This window comes from Scleropages formosus, chromosome 10, assembly GCF_900964775.1.
Source record: "Scleropages formosus chromosome 10, fSclFor1.1, whole genome shotgun sequence".
In the NCBI taxonomy this organism is placed as follows: domain Eukaryota; kingdom Metazoa; phylum Chordata; class Actinopteri; order Osteoglossiformes; family Osteoglossidae; genus Scleropages; species Scleropages formosus.
The window spans coordinates 13,139,202-13,158,152 of NC_041815.1; the positions used below are offsets into that span (position 1 = coordinate 13,139,202).

At 43.3% G+C, this 18,951-nt stretch overlaps 2 protein-coding genes across 2 annotated transcripts; both read right to left on the bottom strand.

The window, feature by feature from the left end:
- Positions 1-1,041: 1,041 nt before the first annotated feature.
- On the bottom strand, positions 1,042-2,010 carry LOC114911642 (olfactory receptor 52K1-like). Its single transcript, XM_029255578.1, has one exon. The coding sequence runs from the start codon at positions 2,008-2,010 to the stop codon at positions 1,042-1,044; it is 969 nt and encodes a 322-aa protein (XP_029111411.1).
- A 6,179-nt stretch (positions 2,011-8,189) lies between these two features.
- Positions 8,190-12,376, bottom strand: LOC108922425 (olfactory receptor 52D1-like). The gene is made up of 3 exons (XM_029255579.1): positions 11,471-12,376; positions 8,758-8,808; positions 8,190-8,291 (listed from the first exon to the last, which is right to left on the bottom strand). Exons 1-3 carry the CDS (start codon positions 12,374-12,376, stop codon positions 8,190-8,192), a joined length of 1,059 nt encoding a protein of 352 aa, XP_029111412.1.
- Between the last annotated feature and the right edge of the window lie 6,575 nt (positions 12,377-18,951).

Below are 18,951 nucleotides of genomic sequence, written 5' to 3' on the forward strand. Positions count from 1 at the left end.
AGTAATTTGGAGTTAGAGGTGGGGAATAATAGTGGCACCTTGTCTTCCAATTCAATCTGCCTGTCCTCCTTTTTTCGAACATGTCTGACATGAATGAATGAAAGAGCCAGCGTTCCTAAGCAATGTACCCAAAAATTGCTCCTTTGCCCGATACTATGCCTCCTTCATCACCAGGGAACTATCCAGCATGTGGATTGTCCTGCCTGAGCACAACTGAGATGTGTGTTAATCCGTATCTCGTCTAAAAATGCCGCATAACTACATTTACATTTATTCATTTATGTGACACTTTTCTCCAAAGCAGCCTACAACTATTTACCCATTTATACAACAACAAAATTTTACTAGAGCAATTTTGGCTAAGTACCCTCAAAGCAGCAACCTTTGCATTCAACTACTAGTACATATTAATAGGCCTATTAAATAACTCCATCAGCCTTCGTCTTGACAACCTTGTGTAAGAGCTACAAACTTAAGCCACAAGCAGACAGAGGAAAAAGGATGGTCAGCTCATCTCCATACATGCTGCTGACAGACCTGATCATTGCTGCACAGCATGCCTCCTCGACCAAACAGCACCGTGTAAAATTACCCGTAGTTCATGAACTTCAATTTATGAAAGCTGCTGACTTAAGTTTCCTGACTGCTCTATGTATTATTGATTGCCTGTATTGTTTTTTACAATATAATATTCTTACTATTTTGCTGAATCATTTGTGCAACAGAATGATCTGGTGTTGTAACCACTAACAGTGACGCATAAGGATATGTTCTGTTTTTTTTTTCTGTTTTGTTGAAAAAATTAAAAGTTCCCAGAAATATGACACAAATGGCAAAACTATTTTTTCAGGATGTATCACAGCTTGCTTTATTGTTTTGATCTATTGACTTATGCAAGAAATACATTTAAATCATTTTTAAGATTATTTCTCTCATGAGGAAATTTCAAGTTAACAGTATTTAATAGGCAACCAAAGATGTGCATCTTGAAAAGATATTTAAAAAATACAGTTAAGATACATGTTTGTAATTCAATATTTTTTATTTCAACTGGCTTACTTGAGTCTTATGGGGACTTTTTCCACACTTCATTGCTTTTATTACTTGCTGTCTTATTTCTTTTGTCCTGATACCATAAATTATTGGATTTAAACAGGCAGGCACAAGCAAATACATTGTGCTGATCACGATATGACTATTGAGGGACATGTCATTTTTTATTCTGTAGGAAAGAAACGATGTTAAGGCAAAAATTAAACCCACAAACATGACAATAATATGAGTGATGCATGTACTGAATGCTTTTTGACTGGATCTGCCTGATTTAAACAGAGAGACAAATATTCTAACATAGGAAAACACAATAAAAAGGACATCAGCTGCTAAGGTGAAGAAAGCGCCACATAGTCCTACAACACTGTTAACATATATGGGACCACATGCAAGGGTGACCAATGCCATGTGTTCACAGAAGCAGTGCTTAATCTCGTTGGACTGGCAGTATGACAAAGATCGAGCCAGGCCAACCATTGCTGAAATGAAAACTGCATTTCTGAGCATAGGTATAATAACAAATTTCAGGAATGCAGAGAATCTCATGTGTTCATTGTAATGGAGTGGAGTGCAGATGGCGTAGAAACGATCCAGGGCCATCCACAGCAAGATAGTAGTCTGCACTGATTGAAAAAAGTGAATGCAGAACATCTGAACCAGGCAACCCATCAGAGATATATGGTTCCAGTTAAACAGGAGATTAAGCAGCATATTTGGAACAAAGAATATTGGTATAACCAAATCAACAAAAGCCATCACACAAATCAGCAGGTACATTGGAGAATGCAGAGCCCTGTGCGATAAGATTATAAATATAATCATGGAGTTTGCAGTGATTGACATTACAAACAAGAGGAAAAATGGGATGAAGAGAAGTTGTTTCCACTCTTTGGGTCCCGAGAAGCCACTTAGTATGAAGTCCGTGTGAGAGATATTTCTTGCTGCATATTCCTGCATCTTGCTGCACTGTGTGGCACTTTCAAAAACACCTAGATAAAGGAAGAAAGTAAATGTTTCAATTATTATCTAGCAGTTACTTTATTTCATGTATTGAATAAAAGTATTATTTCAAATGTAAATCATAAAGCACAAACAGCTGTGCACATTCAAGTTTTAACTACAGGTATACAGCAGAACTTTCTACAGTGCTTTTGACTGTCATCTACCTAAACATCGATATACATGATACATACATATTAAACACTGTAATAAGTTAAAAACTATACTGATCTAAGTTATAATTATGTTTTGAAATAATTATTGAATAATAATATTAATGATTTTGAAAAGGCAGCCCATGATTCATTTTATGTATGAACTCACAATCTCTATAAATTTTACTCAAAAGAAATTAATCACATCAAGAGCATTATGCATTTTCTTTTTCGTACAGACAGATATTCAAAAATGGCAAAAGAGTTTTACATTCCAGGTTCCACTGTTGAAAGCTGTAGGTCCTACAGTCTAAAACCAAAGCCTTTTTCACTTTCAGGTACCCGGTACTCCACAACATCCGACCTCCTGCTGCTTAAATCTGCTGTTCTATATTCCCCTGGTGGACTGCTGGCTGTCTGGTTAAAAACAAGAGTAAACAAGAGTTCAACTCTGAAGGACTGGCTTGGACCTGGGAGCTCTATGTCCTGGATAACATCTTGATTGAGAATGAAGACTGTGTATTTGTGTTTCTGGCAGTCTTTTGCAAAGCAGAAGCCATAAATCCTCACAATCCGTTCTAGGATCTTGCAGTCGGAAGCTGTGCAGTTCTCGTACCATACAGTGAGACAGCTGCTCAGGATGCTCTCTATTGTTCCTCTGTAGAAGGTGGTGAGGATCGGAGGGGGGGTTTGGCTCTATTCATCTTCTGTAGGAAGTGGAGGTATTGCTGGGCCTTCTTAGCTCGGCAGGTGGTGTTTAGAGTCCAGGAGAGGTCCTCCGTCATGTGCACTCTAAGAAACTTGGAGCTTTTTACTCTCTACCCAGTTGGTCCGTTGATGTGCAGTGGTGAGAGGTCTACTCGGGTCTTCCTGAAGTTGACAGTCATCTTTAGTCTGATCCACATTAAGAGATAGATTGCTGTCTCTACACCATTCTGCGAACTGATTCACGTCCTTTCTGTATGCTGACTCATCATTGTTGCTTATGAGGCCCACAACTATAGTGTCATCAGCAAACTTGATGATATGATTTGAACTTTACTGCACAGCACAGTCATGAGTCAGCAGGGTAAACAGCAGTGGACTGAGTACACAGCCCTGGGGAGTGCCGGTGTTCAGTGTGGCGGTGCTGGAGGTGGAGATGCCGATCCTGATGGACTGGATGATTGTGCTGAATGCTCAACTGAAGTCTATGAACAGCATCCTTACATAGTTGTCCTTTTTGTCCAGATAGGTCAGAAAAAGGTGGATAGTAGCAGATATGGCATCCTCCGTTGAACGGTTGGGATGGTAGGCATACTGAAATGGGTCCAGTGTGGTGGGAAGACCGCATGTTATGTGTTTCATGACAAGCTGCTCAAAACATTTCATGGTGATAGGTATGAGTGCAACCGGCTGTTAGTCATTCAGGCTGGACACAGATGATTTCTTCAGCACAGGGATGACGGTGGTCGTCTTGAACCACACAGTGACAACTGCTTGGGTCAGGGAAATGTTGAAGATGTCCGTGAAGACATCTGCAAGCTAAACAGCACATTCCCTGAGTACCTGGCCAGTTATGTTGTCAGGACCTGCAGTTTTCCGTGAGTTAACTCTGGACAGAGTCTTCCTGATGTCTACTGCAGACAGACAAAGTACCTGGTTGGTGGGAGTTGGGGTGGTCTCACCTGCTGGCATGTTGTTCTGAGCTTCAAACCGTGTGTAGAAAACACTCAACACGGCTGGGAGCGAGCCGTCACCATCACAGACAAGTGATGTAACTTTGTAGTCTGTCATGGCCTGAATGCCTTGCTACATGCGCTTTGTGTCCTTGGAATTTAGGAAGTGACAGGAGATTCTTCCTGCGCAGTTGCGCTTCGCTTCTTTGACAGCCCGAGACGGATTGGCCCTAGCCGTGCAATAGGCTGCCTTGTCGCCGGACCTGACGGCAGCGTCTCGGGTTTTCAACAGCAAGCGCACCTCAACAGTCACCCGCAGTTTCTGGTTGGTACGTTTGGTGATTGTCTTCAAGGAAGTCACATCATCTTTGCACTTACTGATGTAGCCAGTCACTGATTCTGTGTATTCCTCAAGTCCGTGATATTATGGTATGTATTACCCTTTCTGAACATCTTCCAGTCTGTGTGTTCAAAAAGCCTTGTAAGCACCGTGACTGTTTGTGTAAACAAGCTCTAAGGTGTTTGTGCCATGGACTGCGAAATCAACATGCTGGTGGAATTTTGGTACTGCACTGGGGTTCAGCCTCCTCTGTTTGCAATGCCAAATACAAGTTGTCGTGTATGTAAAAATAGCTGTATAATGTGAGACATTTGGCACAAGACAGAGATTTAATGCTGATTTTAACAACAGTGATTTTGATGTTGCTACTGTCCTGCAGAGCAAAGGACATGGGGAAGGCAGGACCCAACTGCAGGATTGTTCATTTAAGGCCAAGTGGAGAGACTTGTTCTTATTATCAAGGACAGGTGAATGGTCGGTTGATTGGTGATTAGGGTGAAAGCGAAGAGCCGTGGATCAAGTCGAGAAACAAGGTGAATGGTCAGGAGCCAAGGAACGAAGAACGGGAGTCGAGGACGAAGGGGAACATGAGAGGACATGGACCATGGTGAGTGCTATGAGCACAGAGAGGACAGTAGTCTCAAAGAGATTCCACAACTGGGAAGAGGCTGAGAAGTGTCTTTTGTAGCTGATTGCTCTGATTGAAGGTGCCAGGTGCTTAATCAGAGCCAGGTACTACTGGTTGAAGTGCGGGTGTGGTCATGACAGTTGCCGTCTTCAAAAGAGTAAGGGGAGCTTGGAAAAACCTGAAAATCTTTACTACTTGCTCTCACTTTAAAATTGTCTGCATTATATTGCATTTTTGAAGTTTTAATTATCCGTACACATAAAGGCACGCACACACACACTTTCTGAACCGCTTGTCCCATACGGGGTCGTGGGGAACTGGAGCCTACCTGGCAACACAGGGCGTAAGGCCGGAGAGGGAGGAGACACACCCAGGATGGGACGAAAGTCCGTCGCAAGGCATCCTAAACAGGACTTGAACCCCAGAACCCCCAGAAAGCAGGACCCGCTCCAACCCACTGCGCCACCGCCCTCATAAAGGCATACAGAGAATCTAAATTTAAATCCAGTCATGTATACTACACCAGTACTCAGGATTTGATTCCGCATCCTTCATAACCAAAGGGAGCAACATATTACACTACACTATCAACTGCCCCCATGTTTCTAAAAGTTACATTCAACAGCAGCTCTAGTAATTATAACGAAGATTTAGTTAAACCAAAAGAACCCTTTCATGTGAATCTGTAAAGAAACCAAAAACCACTTCCCACGCAGTCCTCTAAAACAGTTTTCAGACAACCTCTACTCATGTGGTGCCTCCCACCAGCTTATACTTTGGAGAATAGCATCAGCTAGATGAATTCATTTATAGATCTGGTTAAGTTCTGTCAATTTTTTTGCAGCTACAACTATACTTTGAAAGGCTCATTGTAATATGTAAATGGACTTTGAGATACATTAAGATTACAAGAAGTAGAATGTAGGTGAAAATAAAAAGGCATTATCTCTGGTTTTGTTTCATGCTCACTGTTGAGAGAATCATCTTGCAAACAGGCAGTTTTTCTGTCTCATTATTGATTGACACGTGTGGAGCATGTCCTACACACACACACATTTTCAAAACCAATTGTCCCATACGGGGGTCGTGGGGAACCGGATCCTACTTGGCAACACAGGGCGTAAGGCCGGAGGGGGAGGGGACACACCCAGGACGGGACGCCAGTCCACCGCAAAGCACTCCAAGCAGGACTCAAACCCCAGACCCACCGGAGAGCAGGGCCTGGGCCAACCCACTGCGTCACCGCGCCCCCCGCAAAACAAAAATACATTGAACAAAATGAAGGGAAAAGTGAAGAAAATACAACTGAAAGAGGGAAACTAGGAAATATTTATATCTTTGGAAATTTGCCACTTGTTGTAACAATTGGCAGCAATTTTACACAGTAAAATCACTTTGGTATTAGTCTGTACACAACTCTTATGACACTGTTAAAAGCCATAAAGTTACTCAGCACCGATCACACTTAGAGTTGCATGAAAAGAAGAACCTGATCTGTGTTTCTGTGTGTATTGTCCTGATTTCCTGGGTTGTTACCTTTTTCCCAAGTTGGCACTCTCTTCAACAAGTGTTCCCTGATTAATGTATAAGGGTTTTGAAAAATTAGGCTCAAGTGTTTTGATGGAAGGGGGGTGCAGTGGTGCACTGGGTTGGACCACAGTCCTGCTCTCCAGTGGGTTTGGGGTTTGAGTTCTGCTTGGGGTGCCTTGTGACGGATTGGTGTCCTGTCCTGGGTGTGTCCCCTCCCCCTCTGGCCTTACGCCCTGTGTTGCTGGGTAGGCTCCGGTTCCCTGCGACCCCGTATGGGACGAGCGGTTCAGAAAATGTGTGTGTGTGTGTGTTTTGATGGAAGTAGTTTTCTGCCCTCAAGGATTGCCCATGAGTGTTGTTTCTCCTTCTGCTAGTCATTTAAAAGTTGCAGCCTAATTGTGTTAACAGTGGTGCAAGAAGTAATTAGGACACATCCTTGTTGATCACTGGTCCTCATTACGTACCTGTTGTGTGCATTGAGTCCCTAAGATTTCCATTTTCATTACCTGTGGTAGTCCCTAGAAGAGGAGCTTCAGACAGAAACACAGGACATTCATCCTATTTATCGACAGCGGACAGTTTTGCTCTCAGAAAGGCCCTGCATGCCTGGAAGATGAGCAATGGTTTCAGACTTCGTTGTTATATGATACATTAAAATAAACTGCCATTTTAAAGTTTACAGGATGGGCTTTGAACAACTTCTTAAAACTAGCTAGAAATATGTTTGTGTTTGAAAAAATATCTTTTCTTCAGACTCTTTCACCAGATGATGGTACTTTAGCTTGAAAGAAAATTAATCGAGTTGAAACTTTTGACTTTTCACAATAGATGTTTCTTCTGATGGTTCACCTTGCAAAATACAGGTGTCATTCAGACTTAGGCCTACAGCTGAAATTAAAGCCAAAACCATATTGTAATACATAACATTTATTTATTTAGCAGATGCTTTTCTCCAAAGTGACTTTCAATGAACTCTATGTAGTGTTATCAGTCCACACACTTTATTCACCAAGGTGACTTACACTGCTAGATACAATACTAACAATGGGTCACTCCTCCATACACCAGTGGAACACACTCTCCCTGTGTTACTCACACACTACGGGGAACCTGAACATCATGTCTTTGGACCATGGAAGGAAACCCACACAGACAAGAGAGAACATGCAAACTCCACACAGACTGAGCAGGGATCAAACCCACGTCCACTCACACCACCGAGGCGCTGTGAGACAGCAGTGCTACTCGCTGTGGCCTTCAAATACAATTTGTACAAATGTAAAGGCATTGATTTAATGAGAGTGAGTTTCTGCGCTAGCTAATTTTGTCAAGGTTTTCTAACATATGACCACATAATAATTCACATTCAACATTAGAAAACATTTTCCTCATGAAAATTCATTTTTTTATTAATGAATGAATTCTTTTAATATACTGTGGAAATCTGACTAATTTCATTCTCAGCTCCTAGTGAATTTTAAACTGTGATGTAACAATGTATTGATTGTTTTATCAGTTGAAGCTTTTTATAGGGAAAAGTTGCCAGGAGGACAGCTGCAGTTGCAGAAGTAAAATCCAGGGCATGGGAAGAGTTTGGAGAAGCCATGGAAAACGACTATCGGTCAGCTTCAAAGAGGTTCTGGAGAACCATCCGACAGCTCAGAAGGGGTCGGAGGAGTTTCGCTCAGGCTCTGTTTAGCAGGAGTGGAGAAACCCTGACCTCTGATGAGGACATTGTCGGTAGGTGGAAGGAGCACTTTGAAGAACACCTAAACCTGAGTGATATGCCTCCTTTACAGGAGTCAGGGTCAGAGGTTTTTGGCCTGTCAGAATCCAATTCCCTTGTTAAAGTCATTGAGGTAGTTGGTAAGCTCCACAGTGGCAAAGGACCGGGGGTGGGTGAGATCCACCTGGAACTGCATAAGGCCCTGGATGTTGCAGGGATGTCATTGTTCACATGTCTCTGCAATGTTGCATGGACCTCGGGGACAGTGCCTTTGGAGTGGCAGACTGGGGTGATGGTCCCTATCTTTAAGAAAGGGGACCGGAGAGTGTGTGCCAACTATCGGGGTATCACACTTCTCAGCTTCCTTGGGAAAGTCTATGCTGGGGTGCTGGAGAGGAGGCTCCGGCCGATAGTTGAACCTCAGATTGAAGAGGAACAATGCAGATTCCGCCCTGGTGGTGGAAAAGTGGCCCAGCTTTTTATCCTCTCACAGATAATTGAAGGGGCATGGGAGTTCGCTAATCCAGTCTACATGTGTTTTGTGGACTTGGAAAAGGCCCATGATTGTGTTCCCCGGGGAATTCTGTGGGAGGTGCTTAGGGAGTATGGGATACCTCAGCACCTCAAAGTCTGAGTCCATGGTTCTCTCACGGAAAAGGATGGTATGCCCCCTCCAGGTAAGGGGAGAGTTCTTGCCCCAGGTAGAGGAGTTCAAGTATCTTGGGGTCCCGTTCACGAGTGAGGGAAGAAGGGAGCGTGAGATCGGCCAGAGACTGGGAGCAGCAGCAGCAATGAGGTCACTGTACCGGACTGTAGTGGTGAAGAGCGAGCTGAGCCATAAGGCAAAGCTCTTCATTTACCGGTTGATCTACGTCCCTACCCTCACCTATGGTCATGAACTTTGGGTAATGACCGAAAGAATAAGATTGCGGTTAGAAGCGGATGAAATGGGTTTCATCCACAGGGCGTTGGGACTCACTCTCCGTGACAGAGTGAGGAGTTCGGACATATGGGAAAAACTCAGAGTAGAACCGCTACTCCTCCAAATTGAGAGGAGCCAGTTGAGGTGGTTCAGGCACCTGATAAGGATGCCCCCGGGGTGCCTCCCGTTGAAGGTACACCAGGAATGGACAACTGGGACAAGGCCTCAAGGTTAAATTATATTATATATACACACATTGTCAGAACCGCTTGTCCCATACAGGGTCGCGGAGAACCAGAGCCTACCCGGCAACACAGGGCGCAAGGCCAGAGGGGGAGGGGACAGACCCAGGACGGGACGCCAGTTCGCCACAAGGCACACCAAGCGGGACTCGAACCCCAGACCCACCCGCGAGCAGGACCCGGTCCAACCCACTGCGCCACCGCGTCCCCCATTATATATACATATATAGTAATAATATATGTAATATTATTACAATATATAATAGGCTAAATAATTAAAGAAAATAGTAAGAAACGCATCCGCCTGTACTTGTAGAGTTCTGGAAATCCTACAAAAATAAACTTGGTGTATGTGAGAAGTTGGTTTGATGAAGTTCTTCAGTCATGTCACTTTGGTTTCATTAACTGAAATGTGTTTGACAGAGAAAAAATTGACACTGAGATTTAGGGTGTAACCTTTCAATAATGTGGGGTTGTGGTGGGGAGGTAGAGGATAAGACATGCGTGGTCATGACTTCTCCCACCTGCCTATTTTTGCACCTACGTTGAGATTTGAACCATATTAAACAAGATGCATAGTCCAGTGCAGATGTAAGTGTTTTAGAAATCTAAATAAAATGCGAGACTTAACACACCAGAATTCTCTTTTTGCTTATTCCAGAATGTCAGTAAATCATGCTTGTGCTGAGAGGAAAGCCAGTATTCCATGTTCGACTTTGTCCAAGTTAGGCATTGCAAGGAATGTGTGAATTTAGCTATACTGATTTTTTTAATGAAGTGAGATGATCCAGCTATTACCCTGTCATTCTTATTGACCTCATAATCTACATCCCGTACTCACTGTGTGACTGCGAAGGATCCTTTAAACATGGCAAGTAATCTGGAGTTAGAGGTGGGGAATAATAGTGGCACCTTGTCTTCCAATTCAATCTGCCTGTCCTCCTTTTTTCGAACATGTCTGACATGAATGAATGAAAGAGCCAGCGTTCCTAAGCAATGTACCCAAAAATTGCTCCTTTGCCTGATACTATGCCTCCTTCATCATCAGGGAACTATCCAGCATGTGGATTGTCCTGCCTGAGCACAATTGAGATGTGCGTTAATCCGTATCTCGTCTTAAAATGCCGCATAACTATGCATTCAACTACTAGTACATATTAATAAGCCTATTAAATAATTCTATCAGCCTTTGTCTTGATAACCTTGTATAAGAGCTACAAACTTAAGCCACAACAGACAGAGGAAAAAGGATGGTCAGCTCATCTCCATACATGCTGCTGACAGACCTGGTCATCACTGCACAGCATGCCTCCTCAACCAGATAGCACAGTGTATATTATGTAGTAAAAATAGTATTAATTCATGAAATTCAATTTATGAAAGGTATGGACTTAAGTTTGCTGACTGCTCTGTGTATTATTGATTGCCTGTTGTTTTTTTACAATATAATATTCTTAATGATTCTTTGCTGAATCATTTGTGCAACAGAATGATCTGGTGTTGTAACCACTAACAGTGACGCATAAGGACGTGTTCTATTTTTTTCTGTTTTGTTCAAAAAATTAAAAGTTCCCAGAAATATGACAAAAATGGCAAAACTATTTTTTGAGGATGTATCACAGCTTGCTTTATTGTTTTGATCCATTGACTTCTGCAAGAAATACATTTAAATAATTTTAAGATGATTTCACCCTTGAGAAAATTTTAAGTTAACAGTAGTTAGTAAGCGAACCAAACGTGTATTCCTTAAAAAGATATTTTAAAAAAGATAGTTTGTCACGGTGTTTCCGCGGGGCAGGTGCGTCGAACCCAAGCGCGGAGCAGAGTGAGCTGGTTCAGGGGGCGATCTGGAAGACATGGTCGAGGAGGCAGGCAAGGGTAACCGATGTGCGCACGTAGTCCGAAGGGAGAATCCGAGAGGTGTAATTCAAAGACAGGCAAGGAGTCGAGGCAGACCAGGGAGTCAATCACAAGGAGAAGGACGAGGAGGAATTACTAGGAACACGAGTGAGTCACGAGGCTGAAGCAAGGTTCCGCAGCTTCCTAAGCTAAGGTCAGGGATGCCCTTTGATGTGCCCGGAGCCTGATTAGTCGCCGAGTTCGTGGGCGTGACACAGTTAAGATACATGTTTGTAAATTAATATTTTTTATTTAAACCGTCTTACTTCAGTGCTGTGTGGACATTTGTCCACACTTGCTTCCAATTGCTTTTATTACTTGCTGTCTTATTTCTTTTGTCCTGATACCATAAATTATTGGATTTAAACAGGTAGGCACAAGCAAATACATTGAACTGATCGCCATATGACTATTTGATGACATGTCATTTTTTATTCTGTAGGAAAGAAACGATGTTAAGGCAAAAATTAAACCCACAAACATGACAATAATATGAGTGATGCATGTACTGAATGCTTTTTGACTGGATCTGCCTGATTTAAACAGAGAGACAAATATTCTAACATATGAAATAGCAATTAAAAGGATATCAGCTGTTGAGATGAAAAAAACGCAACATAGTCCTACAACACTGTTAACATATATGGGACCACATGCAAGGGTGACCAATGCCATGTGTTCACAGAAGCAGTGCTTAATCTCATTGGACTGGCAGTATGACAAAGATCGAGCCAGGCCAACTATTGCTGAAATGAAAACTGCATTTCTGAGCAAAGGTACAATTACAAATTTCAGGAATGCAGAGAATCTCATGTGTTCATTGTAATGGAGTGGAGTGCAGATGGCGTAGAAACGATCCAGGGCCATCCACAGCAAGATAGTAGTCTGCACTGATGTAAAGAAATGAATGCAGAACATCTGAACCAGGCAACCAATCAGAGATATATGGTTCCAGTTAAACAGGAGATTAAGCAGCATATTTGGAACAAAGAATATTGGTATAACCAAATCAACAAAAGCCATCACACAAATCAGCAGGTACATTGGAGAATGCAGAGCCCTGTGCGATAAGATTATAAATATAATCATGGAGTTTGCAGTGATTGACATTACAAACAAGAGGAAAAATGGGATGAAGAGAAGTTGTTTCCACTCTTTGGGTCCCGAGAAGCCACTTAGTATGAAGTCCGTATGAGAGATATTTCTTGCTGCATATTCCGACATCTTGCTGCACAGTGTGGCACTTTGAAAAACACCTAGAGAAAGCGAGAATGTAAATGTTTCAATTAGTATCTAGCAGTAACTTTTTTTCATATATTGAAGAAAAGCATTATTTCAAAATTAAATCATTAAGCACAGACAGCTGTGTACGTTCAAGTTTTATCTACAGATATACAACAGAACTTTCTCCACTACTTTGAAGTGCCATGTACCCAAACATTGATATACAGGATACATACATATTAAACACTATAAAAAGTAAAAAATAGACTGATCTAAGTTATAATTGTGTTTTGAAATAACTATTGAATAATAATATTAATGCTTTGGAAATGGCAGCCCAGGATATATTTTATATATAATATTGCAATCTCTGTATATTTAATTCAAAAGAAAAAAATCATTTGAAAAGCAATATGCATTTTCTTTTTCTTACAGAGAGAAATAAATAAATGGCAAAAGTGTTTTACATTCCAGGTTCTACTGTTGAAAGCTGTGGGTCCTGCAGTCCGATACCAAAACCCTCTTCACAGTCAGATACCCGATACTCCAACAAGTCCGACCTCCTGCTGCTTAAATCTACAGTTCTGTATTCCCTTGATATAGTGCTACCTAAAGACAAGAGTAAACAACAGTTTAACTCTCTGGGCTCGGTGCCATCTGAGATGGACAGTAGCACACAACACTTGTTCAAATTGTTTCTGGAAAAGAAAACCGTCATTTACTCCAGGCCAAAGAGGAAAAGGGGCATCCAAGCTGTTATCAGCATCAGGTCCAAAAACCACTGCCTGTCATGATACGGGGATGTGTCAATGGCCCATGGCATTGGTAACTTGTAGATCTGTGAGGGCACCATTAATGCAGAGAGATATGAACAAAATTCTGGAACAACATATGCTGCCATCCAGATGCCCTTTTATCCAGGGGTGTCCCGACATTCTGCCCAGATTACAAGTGCATGACTGCTTAAGCAGAGTACTGTAACTAGATTGGCATGCCTGCACTCCTGATCTGTCTCCGATTGGGAATGTGTAGCAAATTCTGTAGCGCAAAATATGGTAACGAAAGTCCTGTACCATTGCTTTGCCGAAGACCTACATAATGGATGAAAGGGAGAGAATAATGCTTGCTTAACTTGCCCAAATACCTAAGTGTTATTAAAAGATATGGTGATGTTACAGAGTGGTAAACACTCAACTGTTCCAATTTTTTTGGAACGTGTTGCAGGCAATTTCAGAACAAATGTATATCTTCATTAAACAATGCAGTTGATTTGATAAAACAAATTCCCTGTCTTTATACTGTTTTTGTTTGATTACAAATCAATGAAAAGTTACTAATCGTTCTTTTTTGATTTCCTTTGCATTTTTCCTACTCTCCCAGTTTATTTGGAATTGGGGTTGTACAAAATTGCATTTAACAACAAAGACCTTTGAATTCTCTGAGGCAAGGTCAACACCTAATTATCCCTCAAAAGTGCATTACCATTCACTGTTTCATACACGCGGGGGGCGCGGTGGGTTGGACCGGGTCCTGCTCTCTGGTGGGTCTGGGGTTCGAGTCCTGTTTGGGGTGCCTTGCGGCGGACTGGCGTCCCGTCCTGGGTGTGTCCCCTCCCCCTCCAGCCTTACGCCCTGTGTTGCCGGGTAGGCTCCGGTTCCCCGCGACCCCGTCTGGGACAAGCGGTTTGGAAAATGTGTGTGTGTGTGTGTGTTTCATACATCAATTTACGTGAATTTAAATATTTCAAGTTTGTGTTGGTCAGCTATTGGTGTTATGTTCAGTCTTTTGTTTGAACTGCGACATGTGAAAGCAGTGCCTTCAGGACAGATTATTATGCACTTCAAGAATATGATATGGTTATCAAAGCAAACAAGGGAGTTTATTTCATAAAACTGAGGTCTGACAGGCCTTTGATTTGGATCCCTCATGAGTTGGACAAGCAAGTGGCCAGAGGTGGAGAAGCACAGAAGTTCTGGTAAGGTGTAGGGATTGACCAGGCTCTGCAGGTATTGGGTGCTGGTCCTTTGACCATTTTTGATTGTAACCAGTAGGCGGCAGGAAACTAATGTCTGGGGGCTGTGACAAATGTACTAATTCTTGAGATAAGAGAACTGTAACTTGGGGTATCTGGTTTCAATAGTCTTTTTTTTCTGTAACTCTGAACTAGAGTCTGCACAAGGAATCAAAGAGAAGAGAATGAGGACAGTTTTTAACCCCCTTGGGCTCTTGAGCTCCAGAGAAAGTCCCTTCTCACTGTCAAGCAAGGACTTAAAAGGGGAGTCATGGCAACTGAAAGTTTGGTTATGGTTGTTAGATGTATTTGTTATGGTGGCAATTCTACAGCATGGTAAGTAGAGGTAGTGTATGCATGATATTTGGTAAAGGTAATGTGTTATGGTACATTCTGTATTTGTGCATATCCTGCAAGTCACAAAGACATACAGAAAGTCTTTGGCAGGTCAGTCACAACTTGTGCAACAGCTTTCTACATCAGTTGAAGAGGCGTGATGGCGCAGGGCGGAGACTAGAGAAGAGGGAGTCGAATAATCCAAGGGAGCTAGGTGTACCGTGATGTGAGACATAACAGATATAAAATACAAATACAATGGAACAAACACTTTACACAATTTAACAATGTATGAAAAAGTTGAATTTTCATCACAGAAGCTCCATGTAACATTGAGAAGACATATACACAATTGTTGTCGTATTATTGTTGAAGAATTTCGAAGGAATGAAAAGCAGAATGAAGAGCTTGGTCAGTGTGAACTGATGAGAGTCTAATTGTTACAGAGCAGTGGCAAAAATAAATACATAGTTGACGTTTATTACAAGATCCACAAGCTTGACAATCAGAACACTAACGGGAAGGAATTGACCAAACGTGATCAAATGATGGTAAAGGAATAGAGAATAGGTGTATGAACAATGACGTGAGCGATCAGACATAGAACACACACAAACAGGGACCTGGCGCCATCTAGTGAGGTCTCCTGACACCAAAGGCACACTGATGTCATTTGGCAGAGTCACAAAGATAACTGCACTTTATTGACCACCAAAAAAGCAACTAACAGAAAAAAAATGTTCAGTTGGTTATTTAATAGAGGCATCTGGTAGCGTAGTGGTTAGAGCTGCTGCCTTTGGATTCACGGTTGCTGGATTGAATGTCTCCTACTACTGTAGTACCCTTGAGCAAGGCACCCTACCCTAAATTGCTCCACTTAAAAATGCCTAGCCACATAAATGGATAAATAATTGTAAGCTGCTGTGGGGAAAGGTGTTGGCTAAATGAATAAATGCAATAGAGCAAAGAAAAGTAAAGAAGCTTATTCTGATCTTTAAAAACAGGTTAGTAATCATTGTTGGAGGTATAAATTCTGAGAATACTCTAAAAGACTTCAATGTAAATAACTGCTGAAAGGAAAAAAAGCTTGCCGAGCCCAGCATGGAACCGTCATGTATTTAACAAAGTCGTCTCTAATGTTGGGGGGCATGGTGGCACAGCGGTGTTGGCCATGTCCCACTCTCTGGTGGGTTTGGGCTTCGAGTGCTGCTTGGGTTGCCTTGCGATGGACTGGCATCCCGTTCTGGGTGTGCCCTCCTCAGCCTTGCGCCCTGGGTTGCCGGGTTAGGTTCTGGCTCAGGTGACCTCGCTCGGGACAAGCAGTTTTAGACAGTGTTTGTGTGTGTGTGTGTGTCTCTCTACTGTCAAAGTGAAACAAATGCAGTTGTTATACAAATGTAGCCCTGTAGCGCTACTAGGTTGCGTGTTTAATTTTGAAGGTTTAAATAAAGCTTTATTAATCGGAGTCCTAGTTTGGTTGAAGCCCTACCACCATTTGTTGGGACAGGTGCAACCTACCCGTTGTGCTAGTTCTGCCTGCACTGTGAGTTGATTGGGGGGTTCAGTTTGGTGCCGAACCAATGAGAGAACAGGGGGGATGGAACGGATGGGAAAAGTTTCGAGACTTTTCTAGAAGGGTGGAGGAATGGTCGAGCGAGAGGAGAGTGTGAGACGGGTGTGTTCGAAAGAGCGCTCCAGAGTGTCAGGAGGCGATATTTTTCTGGTTGCTGGATGAGTAACCAGAGAGAAAATATCGCTTCTCTGCAGTTAGATTGTGTTGGCGAGTTTAGTTTCTGTGGAGACAGTTAAGACGACAAGCTTTCAGGCTCAGCCCGTCTCGTCGAACTGCTACGCCGGTGTGACGGAGGAGGACTGAGGAGAACCCGATAGCGCTTCGTGCTACCGGTAACGCGCAAAGTTCCTCGGGCATCGCTGGAGTTTTGGGGATAAGGTAAACTGCGGGTTTTTTTTTTCTATTTTGCTCGCAAGAGTGAAGCGACCCATAATTCGGGTCTCAACGCACACGAGCTGCGTCCAGGCCTGCAACGAGGGGGTTTTACGTGTGTTAAATACTCCGGAGTATTCAAAAGTGTGTAGCACTAAGGTTTTTCGTGCTGGTTGTAAGATATTGAGTGTACGTGTGTTTTCTGTTCCGTTGTTTTATTTGTGTTTGCATTCGTTTTGAGGGGATTTCCAATTTGGGGTTAATACCGTTTGAATATTTCTATGGGGGTTTGGAGAATTTATTAAATTTGTTGTTGAAATACCTGAGTTTGGGTTTTCTATTGGAATAGAACCCAGGGCACCACCCTCATAATTAGGCGAAATGGAGGGTGGCGCTACACAAAATTAATTCAAAATTAAAAATGGAACTGAACACAGAAATATTAACCCAATCAATACTTTTTGTGCTGTAGCTGTTCAACTGGATTGCAGTGTGGGCTTTTACAAGGCTATCCTATCACATTACCCATGTTGCTTTTTAAGCCGCTCCACAAGTGACTTAAAAGAGCACGGGTTCTCACCAACGTGGACCTACGTAGTGCTTGTATCCTAATCCGTCTTAGGGAGGGGGATGAGTGGAAGACAGCGTTTAGCAATGCCCTGGGTCATTACGAGTATTTGGTAATACCATTTGGACTGGCGAATGCTCCCTCCATTTTTCAGGCTTTCGTGAACCATGTGTTGGGGAGCTTGTTGAACAAATCTGTCTTTGTGTAGCTGGATTTGAAATATTGTTGTTCTCCTGTTCCATGGCCGAGCACGTAGAGCACGTACGCCAGGTTCTTTGCCATCTCTTGGATAATGGTCTCTTTGTCAAGGGCGAACAATGCCTCTTCCACCAGCAGCGTGTCACCTTACAGGGCTTAATTCGGGCCCAGATGTGGAAGCAATGGACCAAGCTAAGGTACAGGCAGTCCTGGACTGGTCCCGTCCAACCTCTGTAGGGTTCTATAAAGGTTCTTAGGGTTTGCAAATTTTTACTGTCGATTCATCTGCGGCCTCAGTAGTATCGCCGCTCCTCTCACTTCTCTGCTCAAGGGGAAGGGGTCCCGGCTGGTGTGGTAGCCGGAGTCCCTGGAGGCAGTCCAGGAGCTCAAACAATGGTTTACAACTGCCCCAGTACTCAGGCACCTTGATGCCTCGCTGCCTTTTGTTGTTGAAGTGGGTGCTTCAACTATGGAGGTAGGAGCAGCTCTCTCACAGAGACAGGGTACCCCAGTAAAGCTATATCCTTGCTCATACTGCTCCCATAAGCTGTTGCCTACTGAGTGTAATTATAACATTAGGCATAGGAAGTTACTAGCTGTTAAGCTGGTGCTTGAGGAATGGAGGCACTGGTTGGAGGGAACTATTCACCCCTGCTTGGTCTTTACAGACCACCGGAACCTGGAATACCGAAGAACAGCTTGTCAACTAAACTGCTGACAAGCCCGATGGGCTCTCTTTTCACCAGGTTCCAATTCCACATATGTACCGCCCAGGCTAGAGGAACACCAAGGCTGACGTCCTTTCCAGGCTATATGATAAGGACCCGGCTCCTGTCGAGCTGGAAATCACCCTGCCAAGGTTGTGCTTTTGTGGCTCCTGTGCAGTGGCAGTTTATGTAGGACCTCCAGAGAGCACAAGCACCCTGGAGTAATAGACACTCCCGAGGGCAAGGAATACGTCCCAGCTGCTCCACTAGGTACACAATGCCCCGGCGGCTGGCCGCTCAGAGTGCCGAGAGACTCTGCCCTGATTGGAAAAGAGGCACTTTGTGGCCGTCCCTTCGGAAGGATGTACAAGAATTTGTGGAGGCATGTGAGACATGTGCCGAAGCCAAAACCACGAACCAAAAACCCGCAGGGTTACTGGAACCGCTCCCAGTCCCATCCCTGCCCCTGTCCCACATAGCAGTGGAATTCCTTATGGACTTCTCTCCCTCTGCTGGCAACAGCATAACCCTAGTGGTAATAGACTTGTTCTCCAAGGCCTGCCATCTGCTCCCGTTGCCTAGGCTTCCCACTGCTCTAGCCATGGCCGAACAGCTGTTCCAGCACATGTTCGGCATCTTCGGATTGCCAGCAGACATTGTGTCTGATTGAGGGCCACAATATGCGTTCAGGGTGTGGAAGGCATTCTAGCAGAAACTCAGTGTTTCTGTCAGCCTCACCTCTGGGTACCACCCTCAGAGTAATGGACAAGTAGAACAGCTGAACCAGGACCTCAGCCACTTCCTCACGAG

Bases quoted from the DNA above. Each gene is read 5' to 3' on its own strand.
- LOC108922425 (XM_029255579.1), bottom strand. From the start codon at position 12,376: ATGTCGGAATATGCAGCAAGAAATATCTCTCATACGGACTTCATACTA. The intron at 8,809-11,470 runs GTAATAAAAGCA...CGGGACCCCAAG, and splicing joins CAAAAGAAATAAGACAGCAA to ATACTTGAACTCCTCTACCT. The intron at 8,292-8,757 runs GCATACCATCCT...TGCAACATCCAG, and splicing joins TCTCCCCTTACCTGGAGGGG to GGCCTTATGCAGTTCCAGGT.
- LOC114911642 (XM_029255578.1), bottom strand. From the start codon at position 2,010: ATGCAGGAATATGCAGCAAGAAATATCTCTCACACGGACTTCATACTA.